We start from the raw sequence: 12652 nt of genomic DNA, 5'->3' as shown, positions 1-12652 counted from the left end.
ATGTATATTTTATAACCTTAAAGTACCAAGGTACAACCTGTTTATCATTCCATAATATTTCTGTGCAGAGTATTAATTAGGCCATTACTCCATATTGGTGACGGGGAGCTTTGAGGTTTTAATTAGGTGCCGGCCACTGCATGAGTGCACAGCCATGAAGAAAGGGGGTGTTGATGCCACTTGCCTTACTCGTGGCCCATATCAAGTAGCCGCCAACACTTTGACTACCGCAGGAAGATGCGGGACAGCCCACGCGCATCTGGACTTTATTCCACCATTTGATCTCACTTGTTTTCTTAAAAAATTTAAAAAGGCCCCTTGATGACTGGACATATAGTCATTGCGGACCACTCTGTTCCTCTCTTGCCGTCTACCTACTACACACACGCGCATACACACGCACACACACATACATATGCTCAGACGCTCACAAGCATGCACGCGACCGTATACACGCGCGCGCACGCACACACGCGCATACACACGCACACGCGCATAAATATTCACAGACGCGCACAAACATGCACGCGAGCGTCTACACGTGCGCGCGCGCACAAACACAAACACGCACGCAGGCACACACGCGCGCACACACACACGCAGTTCGCTCCCCTTGTCTCCTATTTATATTCCCTCTTCACCCTCGGCACACACAGACACACAGACGCGCGCGCGCACACACGCACAAGATATCAATCAAGCAGTCGGCTCAAAACATATGAACTGCATTTAACTGCTGTATTTTACAATAATTTTCAACCAGTGTCTTTCTTATTTAATCTTACATTTGGATTAATTATAATCAATCACAGTGAAATTAGTCTGAATCTAGATATAAATTAATAAAAAGGTAAATGTTAAATGTAGTACGCATATATACTTAAACTATTTACAACATATGGTGCCCAAATTCCTGAAATATTTATAATATGAATTGACTTATCTTGTAAGTTGCTCATGTAAAGTGAAGTTATTTAAAAAAATGCAGGGGGGGGTGATCACATTATTGCTTTTTATCATCAAAGTCATTTGTAGGTTTTTGTTTAGACGGAAGAAAAAAATAAAACTAAAGTATTTTAAATGTTTTCTAAGGCTCCTCATAGAATAAATGGCATCTCCAGGAGAAATTATCATGAAAGAGGTTTAATACAATGACACTGTTTTTCACATCAAAATGTCTGCCTCTTATATTTATTTCAAAACTCTGTTGATCTGTACACAACATTCTAATTAGCATAACACAAGCCCCCAATAAAAAGAAAACCTGGATAGTTTAATTAAAAAATGTAAATTTACTGTCATCCAAGGAGCAAGAGAAATAGGAGTGGAACAGCATATTTTATTGCTTGGGCATCACAATGAATCAAGTTATGGCTAAATTGTGAGATAAGGTTATTGAGGCCCTTCAGACCACGACTTGTTTTCCTCCCTCGTATCATCCTGGTTTTGACGAAGGCCAGAAAAGATGGAGGGTGCCACAAAGGGTTAATGAGACAACTGTGTGAGGCTAAACGCAATCAACATTATGACTCATAAGGAAATGAGAAAAACATCTTCCAAACTGGCAAAAAGTTTAAAATTAGGGTGTGTCGCGATAAGAGTCTTACTCAACTCTTGTTATTCTTGACTAAAAGTGCACAGCGCTCACCGACAGTGAGCACACATGACAGGCAAGCCCGCAAGCCTGACTCGCATGAGTTTGTGGTCTCGTTGCCCTCGTGGACAACATCTACTTAAATGTAATGTGAACTGTCCTCTTCAGAACCACTTTAATTTCTCCATTATGACGAGTTCAAGTGCCAATAAGACGGACTCTGAACAGCAAGAAAACAAACAAAAAATGCTCACAGAGGGAGCTTATAAGTATCACACAATTATATTAAAAATAACAGCCTGAGGCAAAAGCTGACGAGAGTGAATTACAGTTTAGGGAAAAAAATGTAGTACAAATAAAAATTCTGCATCTTAACATATTTGTATAGCAATATTTATGACTGAGCAGCAGCACAGAAAATAAATATATTCTCATAATTTCTTCTATTCACATAATTTCTACTAGAACTATGATGCAGTGTACGTATGTATGTATGAACTGTACATATATATATATATATATATATATATATATATATATATATATATATATATATATAATGTGTGTATAAAGTTTTGTAAAAGCTGATACATTGTGTAGATATACGAAAAAAATGTACAGTAACTACTCATACACACAAACACACACCGACACACACGCCAGTCAGTACAGAAAGCACAACCGTATATAAACATTAGACGCATACACACAGACACGCATGCAGACACAAAATGGAGAGAACTAAATGTTACTATGCTATAGTAATTATTAAAATAAAAGAGAGCCGTTCCCAGGAGAAGAGAATACAAAGACACTCAGCTGCTGTAATTCAAATTAAAGCAGGACAATGTTTTCCCCAGAAGTACCCAATGGAGAAATAAGCAGCATTACTGCCACAATACCATTCAGTGGAAATCGAGTGTATACAGTATTTTAATTTGCTCTTCCCTCTCAAGTGTATGTGTCGGTCACTGCACAACACATACACGATTCAGAATTACCTGAAAAGGTGGTCAGAGTGACTGGCCTGCACAATTTACATGTGTGACAACAAAACAGTTTGTTTGCTTTGTCCCCTTGGCAACAAATCCTTAGGCCATTCATTCTATCCTAATGGCATTGTCAGTCCCTCTGTGGAGAAAACCAACACCTGTATTTGTACAGTAAAAATATGCTGGCCTGCTCACAAACAGATGACAATAAATTTGAAAACAGGAAAAAAGTGCCAGGCAAGATAAAATGAAACTGGTCCTGTGAACTTTTTCCACATGTGTGCTTTATGGTGTCAACACAGAGAGGAACGGGAGGCAATTATTTGATATTGCAGTCACCTTTGGGGCACTCTGAAAAGTGCTATAAATAAGGGTGTTGCAACACTTAGGTACACTGTATACAGTATGCCGTCCTCACTGGCACGTAGTTTAATCATGAACAACTTCCCCTGTGAGTGTGCATGTATCTGTGTGTGTTTGTGTGGGGGAACAAGATAAAGACACACCTTTAACTGTCTCCATAAAAAAACATACCTGTCAAAATTGGAAAAGAAGAGGAGTACTCACCATATTCAGGGAAGTCGAAGTTAAATCCTCTCAGACATGTAACTTTCATAATAGTGCTCAACTCTGGTGGAAAGTCATTCAAATGTTGCTCGGTGGTGGGGCAGATGAAGCAGAAAAGTGACTACAACAAAAAAGGGGGGGCTTCCTTCAATCATGCACTAAACTCCTTGACATGTAATCTGTCAATAGTTTGTTGCTGCGATAATGCCGGCTGCCACAAGCGGATTTGATTGGCAGCTTCAGCTCTGGCCCCTCCTTCGTGCAGCTTGGGGGGAGGTAGGTGAGAGAATATGGAGCCTCCCCCTTCCCTCCTCTCCTCTCTCTCTCTCTCTCTGGTGTGCCTGCCTCTCTCTCGCCCTCTGCTTTGCTTCCATGCACACATGCACAGACCAAGCTGCTGGTGATGTCGTCTCAATAGGCTGATAGGAAATTATGGCAGAGGAGCCCCTGTGCTCTTTTTTTTTAACTCCCTCCCTCAGTGGGCTGGCCTTTTCCATCGTTGTGCTCTTCTAGCCTTTCAACTCTCTCGGGGAGGAGCCTGTGCTGCCTCCATTCAAATTAGGGGAGCCCTTTTTTCCTCTTCTTTTAGGTAGAAACAAGTATTTTATGCATGTTCACAATTGTTATTACTCATTAGGATGATCCAAAATAATATATTACACTTCCAAAAGACTAAATGGACATTAAGCAAAAACTACTTCTCAGCAACAAAACTGCAATGTCACTTTAATTAATCAATGTGCTAATCATCATTATCTTATCTCCTTTATTTAATGTTTACCGAAGCACATCATGTGCAAAAGTCGTGGTTTCAAACCCTAAGTCTGGCCCAACTGTCTTGAAAGTTAGCATGTTCTCTACATCTCTACGTACATTCTCCCGGTACATTCCAAAAACATGCATGGTAGGTTAACTGAAAACTCAAAATTGTCCCTGGGTGTGTTTGAGTATCAATGGTTGTTTGTTTTCCTGTGTCAAGTGATTGTCTGGCAATTAGTAGATTAGTGTTGCACCGAGTATCGGTACAAGTACTGTAAATTGCAGATGGAAAAAATGACATGATACCATCATTCCCAGGGTAGCAATGCGGACACAAAAAACAAACAAAAGAAGCAAAAGTGCAACAACTCAGTGTCAGACAGGGCAGTCTGCCTTCCGCTGCGACAGCACAGCGGAAGGCCGTCTTGGATGCACCATGGCCGGTTATATCTTTCTCATGCAAATAAATAAATATCTGAGTCTGGATATTTATGCTGGTATTCTATTTAGGACGGTGTGCGCACATTTGAGGTGCCTTCCTCGATCGCGCTCATTCACTGATTCAGCTGTTTTGAATGCCCGCTGGGTGCATTTTGATGACAGAGTGGGCGCTCATCTATTAGAATCACAAGCACAAGTGGAGTACTGCTCAATACTGTTGTAAAACATCATGTGCATACGGCCGGTTGTTTCACCAAAAATCAAGCTTAAAACACGGAGGTGCGTGTGTGTGTGTGTGTAAAAGCGAATTGATCACTCCTACAAAGTAACGCGTTAGATGCTTGGACTTAATTATCTCTCATCATTTGTAATGTGCTCCATCTTTGTGGTTCATGGTTCATCTTTAAAACATAGAGGATCATAACAGATGTAACACACACACACACACACACACACACACACACACACACACACACACACACACACACACACACACACATGGTTACCATTCCTTATTACTACTTTGAGCCATACAATGCATTCAAGATGCCTGTGATAAAGGCTAGGTGTGCCTTAAAATCATCAAGTGTCGATAAAAAAGAAAAGGAAAGAAAATAAGAAAAAAAAACTTTGGATAATTTAGCTTCGAGCAAATAAGTTTCATCTCTCACGCAAATAGAGTTCCCACGTCATATAATACTCACTCACTCTCCGTGCCTCCCTCCGATAAGCTATCAGTTTTCGTTGTAATTTCAGGTGAAATGATAAAGGGTGGCCGTTACTAGGTGACAATGAATACTTTATACGTCAAACCTCGTATTTGCCTGGCAGTTTTTTTTCCGCAGTGGCATGCAAAGTGCCTTTGGACCTTTTGGACATAATATGCCTGTACTGTCAACAAGACTTTAGGTATCAAGAATGCAGAGTTTACAAAAGGGCACAGTGTTGGATCAAGGTGGTGCCCAACTAGCATTTATTGGAGAGAGAGAGAGAGAGAGAGAGAGAGAGAGAGAGAGAGAGAGAGAGAGAGAGAGAGAGAGAGAGAGAGAGAGAGAGAGAGAGAGAGAGAGAGAGAGAGAGAGAGAGAGAGAGAGAGAGAGAGAGAGAGAGAGAGAGAGAGAGAGAGAGAGAGAGAGAGAGAGAGAGAGAGAGAGAGAGAGAGAGAGAGAGAGAGAGAGAGAGAAAGAGGAAATGAAAAGGTTTATGGCTGTGAACCAGCATGCAATGATGCACTGTACTGGCTTCAGCTGAGTGTTGTCAGCAAAAAAATAAAATAAAAATCTTCATAAAACAGGTTTTGGTTCATTTCTAAAATTTGATGACTCATCTGAAATCATAAAGGGAAAACAGTTTCTTCTTGAGGAAAAAATATAATGCTTACGTACTTAATTACAGTCAGAAACTTGATGTCCTTCGATCTAACCAATGCATGACAAATTACATAATACAAAAACAATATAAATCAAAAACACATAAGTAGCCTCAATTTTATCAAAAATATAGAATACTTAAAGAAAGACTTTGTTTTAATGAAAGCGTCATTTTTATTTAAATGTGACACCACCATGATAAAGGTCAACCACAGTGTGTTCCGTGACACTATATACAAACTTTGATTTGGTTGACTTGATCATAAAACCTTTATTAACTATATATGTGACAATTTAAGTCATACAAGTTCTAGCAGAAGTTGACAAGTATAAATTTGCATCAATTGAATTTTTTTTTCTAATGACGCTCTGAAGCTTGATTGGAGAATGAGAAGGGATAATAAGGGATGATGTCATTTTTTTTCCCCAAAGTTGCTTTAACATTACGTGTTAAAACAATTATCAGCCGCACATGTAAAACGTAAAACACTACTCTCTTACACACACACACACACACACACACACACACACACACATACACACACACACACACACACACACACACACACACACACACACACCCACACTCACACAAACAAACACAGAAACACACACAAGTCACAAGTGACTCTTTTCAATTACCATCACCACCCTTTACAGGAAAAGACAAAAGATTTCTCACATGATATGACGTCACATAGGCTGACTATTCATTCAATGTTTGTCGAACTCCAAATTGTAAAACTTTTGGAATGGTTAAAATTCAAAGTAGCGCTACATCTTAGCAATTATAGCTGCTGATGATATGTTTCCATGGGGATGCAAATGTAAAAGCCAGGCAATATTCATGAGTCTCTGTATGTGAGTAAAACCAAGACCAGACATTATGACTGTGTGCAAGTTAAGTTACCTACAGTAAGGTTAGTTCTATACAATGTGGACATTATGCCATGTATAGATAGAAGAGAGTGGTCTTGACTTGGATTAAAAGCTCATTACGGCAAATCCTAACATTTGTCAGACTTTGTGCTTTTGAAATATTTTTACAAGCTACAAAAGACACAATCAACTTTTCCACAATAGTGTATTCACTCAGATTTCCGCATTTGGTGTCAAGTTGCTAAAGAGATCATTATGAAAACTTGTTAGTCTAGTGCCATTAAAACATTGAAAACAAAGTGAGATTACAGCACAACGTACTATAACAATCCAACACATCAACACGCCATGAAAATATTTAAAAGGACATGTTTTGGATTCACAATGATAAGAGCGCTGTTTTTTTTAAATAAGGAAAGTCACATGTTCATGTTTTTTTTAGAATTCAAGTTGACTAAGTGCAATATGAAAAAGAAACTATGTACTTTATGAACCAGTGTGCCTACATAGCTGGTTTTCATTCATTTCAAACATTGTCATGTTTTTTTAGAATTCAACTTGACTAAGTGTAATATGAAAAAGAAACTGTATTGTATGAACCAGTATGACTGCATAGCTTTTCATTGCAAACAGGATGTCTTCAAAATGCACTGATAATAACACATCCATCCAAAACAACCGCCCTTTTTAAAAAGATAATTCTGAGGGCCAATAATCAGAAAAAGAACAATGTCAGCCAGCATAGTGATGCCCACGTTCCCCAGGGAACAGCCAGTCCTGGCCAAAATGAACACTTTGCCATCACGTTTGTTTTGCTTACGTCATTGTTGTTGCTGTTCAATGTTGTTACTTCTCTCTGTTTTAACATGTAGCACTTTTATTGCTTTTTGGACAAGGGCAAAATTTGGGTTTGTTTCTGGTGTTCAGTCAATGTAAGCACATTATTTGATATGGATTACATGGGTTCAAAGACAATTACTGTTATAACTTTAAAGTATCAAAACATGGACATACTTTAGGCATTGGTGATTTGTTGTGTAAATCCGGCCAAGTCACAATCCAGTCAGGATTTTGACAGACAAAAATAGCTTGTGCTGAACCATCTCTTAATGTTAATATCACAGTCGTGGATGTAAATGCATCATTGCATTTTCTTTGTCAATATCGAGCATGTTCCATTAAGACTTGTGATGCATCTAAATGGAAATCTAAGCCATGGAAAACAAAGTGGGGAGTCAATGTCATTAGACATTTATATTGTAGAGTGATCTTTGGTGGAATGTGCTTTAAGAATATGTTGTGCCAACATCTGTCCAGTTGGTGCTTATCATTAAAAAAAAAGTTGAATTACAAATCCATAATCTCATTTGAGTGGACATATTCTATTCAATGGCAACTTCCTCAGCAGGGATGATGGTGGCTAGTGGAGCACAACCTCCTGGCTCTGGCTCTGGCGCTGCCATCGTTGGGGTCCAAAGCATTACTTTTCAAATGGAGCTGTGGGGGCTTTTCGTTTGATGTGGCCCGAGTGCATTGTATGCTTCACGCAAGAAAATGTTGAGGGTAAGGTGGAGTGTGTTCGTGTGTTCGTGTGTGTGCGTGCTGCTGTGCATGTGACATGGCAGGGGTGCATCAGTCAAAGGGCCAATGAGGCCAGACGTTTGGCTGCCCCTCACAGTGGGGCTGGTCTGGTGCAGGCCCCACTCACAAGCGTCCGTTCCTGGGACAAAAGCTACGGTCCAGTTGAAAGATGTGAATTCAGTGGCTTTTGTGCCCAAAGCCCAGAGACATGCCGAGTGAGAAATCTGACCTTTGCTGGGAGTCAAATTGTGTGTCTCGAAACCCTCTGGGCAGCTCGGGCCAAAAGTGAGTGAGCGGGAGGGAGGGAGCGACGGAGTTAGGCGCCGCAAGAGTGGGCTGAGGGTGGAGTTCAGCTCCGACAGGTGGATGCTCAGGTTGGTGGCTTGGCTGGTGGGCAGCAAATCTTGCACTACATCTTACAACAAATAGGTGTTTTCAGCAGGCAACTGACAAGTTTCTTCTTGATATTCACTGACATGTTGCCATCAAATTGGAAAGGAAATTGAACGTGTAAAATCTTAATTCCAAAGCTAGAGCTTTTAAAGTGGCATCCAGAAAGAGTTCAGCCTTGTGTTATTTGCGGGTGCCTATGAAATAGGATATTATTCCCTCTCACGTTTGTTTAGACGACATTATATATTTATTTTTAGGCAGGGACTGAGCTGAATATTAAACTTAAAGCCAGCTCGATGGTGATGATGATTACGATGATGAAGGTACTGCAACAGCACCTCTTGATGATTGTCATTTGCATCACTCCTGACAATGATTCTTCACAATCTCGTTTGATTTTTATAATTGCTGTGTATACATGGACTTACACACACTATGAAAATCACAGCAGAATCTCATTAAGGTTACACACTTGGAGGCAATTAACATGGAGTTTGTCTGGTGCATAAGTCATTTTATAACATGCTGCAACGGCTTTCTTTTATTTGCGCGCTGTTTGTACTAGTGCATGAATTATGACATAGTATGTTATTTGGCAGCAGTGTGCTGAGAGTAGAGATTTTGTAGATAGAATAGGCCTATGTTTTAGAGTAATATATTTTTCTTGACACAGCTTTCATCCCCCGGCCGTAATCATCATATCTCCCCCATTGCTCTTCCGGATGCAGACATACATAATGCAATCTTCCTAATTTTGATCCCTCGCAATCTGGTTTTTAAAAGGGAGGTGGGGTGGGGGTGTGGGTGCGGGGGGCATAGTTCTGAAGGCTTGCTCGGTAATCATTTTAGACAGATAGCCTTTCCCATCGCAGATGAGCAAATATTTGTAAACCAGCTATCTAATGGAAAATTATAGTGAAATTAGAGTGAAATTCATGACAGTGAAATCCGATTAGGTGTAATTCTATTATGCCATCTAAGCCCACACAGCATATTTTTGTCGAGTTTTTTCCATAAATACCTATGCCAGGGGTCCCGCTAATCAAATAAAGATGAAATTCATCTCCCCATTAAATTCAGTTAGCTGCAATTTCTAAAGCCTAACAAAGATTTTAATTACTAAATTATAAAATTCTCTCTGGCCAAATTGGGTAGAGAAATAGTGCATCCCCTGCATGTGAAAAACAATCCCATGAAAGGAAATTGTTGATCAAAAAAGATATCCAGAGGAAAATAACATTAGGGAGAGCACTGGGGCCCTTATTCAGCGAGTCTGGGAGGGGAGTGACGTGTGCCAAGCGCTAGGCTCTTGGGCCGCAGGAAATGAATTTAGTCGAGATTCTCGCTGTCTCTAAACGTCTGCCCTCAGAGTTATTATGCTGTAATTGACTAATTGACACCTTAATTTCATTTATGGGGCTCCTGTGTTCATAAAGCAACCCCTGGGTGGGGCAGTGGTCTTGTCGGCGTCCAGGACACCAGGTAGGGCTGGGGGCCTTCAGCTATGTCCTACTCAGATGATGATTATTCAAGCCATGAATATGCATGAAAAAACAAAGTGACTTTGTCGAGGCATGAAGTAACCGTGCACATCAAAATTATTGCAAAACTCAATTTCCTTAAGCATTTTTTTTCTTTGTTTATACTGTATTTAGTGCAAAGAATACAAAATATTCCCCAATTGCTTGTCTGGGTGTGTTTACGGCCAAAGTCATGTTTGACCTACTGCGTATCCTCAGCTAGTTTGTGGCTATTTGCCGTGGGACTCGGCCCTTATCCCCCTCAAACAGCCAAAGTCCACTGTAAAATTTACTGAGATTGTAAATTTTTACGTTATACTGTACATTACTGTGCCACGTGAACTTCTGAACACAACACAACCTATCAGTAATTGAAATCATAATCTTAAAACATTAGTTACATAGATCGATAGATAGATCGATAGATCGATAGATCGATAGATCGATAGATAGATAGATAGATAGATAGATAGATAGATAGATAGATAGATAGATAGATAGATAGATAGATAGATAGAGAGAGAGAGAGAGAGAGAGAGAGAGAGAGAGAGAGAGAGAGAGAGTGAGTGAGTGAGTGAGTGAGTGAGTGAGTGAGTGAGTGAGTGAGTGAGTGAGTGAGTGAGTGAGTGAGTGAGTGAGTGAGTGAGTGAGTTAATTAGTTAGTTAGTGTGTTTGTTTGTTTGTTTGTTTGTTTGTTTTGACTGACTCTTGCATTCTCCCTCAGTTTCTCTTGCAAAACAAGCCCATACACCCTTAAAAATGCTTGTTTAAAAACACCCCAATTTGGGGTTGAAAATTGAATCGACCCAGGGAGTTGCATCTATTTTACCCAAAGGCCTAGGTTGTTTTGCACAAAACAGCATATTGAAGAGAGAAAAAAATATCCAACTTGTTTGTGCAAAACAACTCAAAGTTGGGTTAAAATGACCCAACTTCTTGGGTCGGTACATGTTTTAACGAGCACTTTTAAGTGTTTATTTTATTTTAAGTTGTGTGGCCAATCATAGAACGACTAACTCTCTCAGATCAGCAACCACATTCAATTCCCAGCCACCCACTTCTCCTCACCAGTGGGCTGCTAAAATCACAGCCCAGCACCCTCTGCAGAGTACAAAGCTTCATCTGAAAAGGCACCTGCTGCTTTTATTCACTTTAGCCCCCTTTGGCAGCTAACTGTGTCTGTTTAAAGACACATGGAGGAGAAAGCCCAACTGGAAAATGCTGAATTATTTAGGCATGATGTCTAATTGGTTCAAGGCAGACATCTTGCTTTTGGAAGGGATGGACTGTGTGTGTGCGTGTGGGGACAGGAGGGACATTTTGTGAGGTCTGTCTGCTGTGTAATGCAGACATATTCTTGTACTTTAAGTGTCTGGGTAAATATGACCAAACTGAAAATCTAATCTGCTTTTTCCACACCCAAGCTGGCTGGGTATTACAGATAATCTTTTTTTGTGAGTCATATGGTGGGAGATATAGATGCAGCTAATTTTTTAAGAGACAAATCTGATATTTGTCAACTGGTTGAAAAAAAACCTGGGGATTTTCTCCTAATCCTCCCTCGGATGTGAAGGAGCGTTAACAGCAAAATGCAGATGGTGTTCTGCGCACGGAGACTACCCGGCGGCCAGCGCGGCACATACGGAGAGGCGCACCCTCGCCTCGCCAGGGCTCAGCACAACCTGCAGATAGCGAACTCCCCTCACATTTAATTAACAAACCACTTGTGAAAAGAGAGTTGAGTTTATTTCAAAGCGCAAACTTAGCAAAATGCATTTCTCATTTGTTTCTCTTTTCTTTTTGCTCCCTTTCCAGACGCTACCTCCTTACTTCTAAGGCTATATACATCAAATATTCATTTGCAACGACACTCCAATAAGTAAAAGAAAACAAATTATAAATAAGAAGGCATGAATCTTTTAGGATCCCAATTCTAATCTTCCCTTCGAGTGTTTATGGCTTGATTTTGTCTTATGAAGCAAGTTTCCTTTCCGTTGCTACTGTTGGGCATAGCTCAACTCATCTTCAAAAGAAAAAGTGTGTTTTGAAAGTTCACACAAAAAAAGGGTGACATTTCAGACCTTCATTTGACACAAAATGTAAACCTGAGAGCTGCATCAACACCGTAATATTTGGGGAGGTTTTTGGCATGGCTCATTTTAGCACCAGAATGCAACATGTCAGAGCACTTTGGATGCATTCCTCAAGTACTTTGTGGCTCTGCAATACATTTGGCATTGTCTTGATACTGGATTTGTTGCCCTCCTCCAAGCACATAGTCAGCTATAATGCCAACTCGATAGTCATTCAGGAGAGCACAAACCTCAGCCAGGGTGGAAAGAATTTGGTCTCAATATCAACATATTCCTGGTAAATAGTTTTATTGTGCTTATTGCAGCATCCACAGAACTGAGCTGTCTTTGGGACAGGATAAAATGCCATATAAGGAAATTCATCTCTCCATCCATTTTCTGAACCACTTAGTCCCCACGAAGGTCGCCGGTGTGCTGGAGCCTATCCCAGCTGTCATCGGGCAGTAGGCGGGGGACACCCTGA

General features: G+C 40.3%; 1 protein-coding gene across 4 annotated transcripts in view; it reads right to left on the bottom strand.

Annotated features, from left to right (window-relative positions):
- The window catches only part of casz1 (castor zinc finger 1), a 155802-nt gene that overhangs the window by 68838 nt on the left and 74312 nt on the right, over nucleotides 1-12652 (bottom strand). The window contains exon 1 of one of the 4 annotated variants that reach the window (XM_085917256.1): nucleotides 3154-4184. The exons of the other annotated variants lie outside the window; for them this stretch is intronic. Within the exon in view, the coding sequence (XP_085773382.1) occupies nucleotides 3154-3202 (49 nt within the window). The 5' untranslated portion in view covers nucleotides 3203-4184. Of the gene's footprint in view, nucleotides 1-3153; nucleotides 4185-12652 lie in introns of those variants that run through there. 4 annotated transcript variants of the gene reach the window in all.

Source organism: Syngnathus leptorhynchus, chromosome 1, assembly GCF_054491065.1.
Source record: "Syngnathus leptorhynchus isolate UIUO chromosome 1, UIUO_Slep, whole genome shotgun sequence".
In the NCBI taxonomy this organism is placed as follows: Eukaryota; Metazoa; Chordata; class Actinopteri; order Syngnathiformes; family Syngnathidae; genus Syngnathus; species Syngnathus leptorhynchus.
The sequence above is the reverse complement of the archived record's forward strand: the minus strand, read 5'-3'. Positions and strand labels throughout refer to the sequence as shown.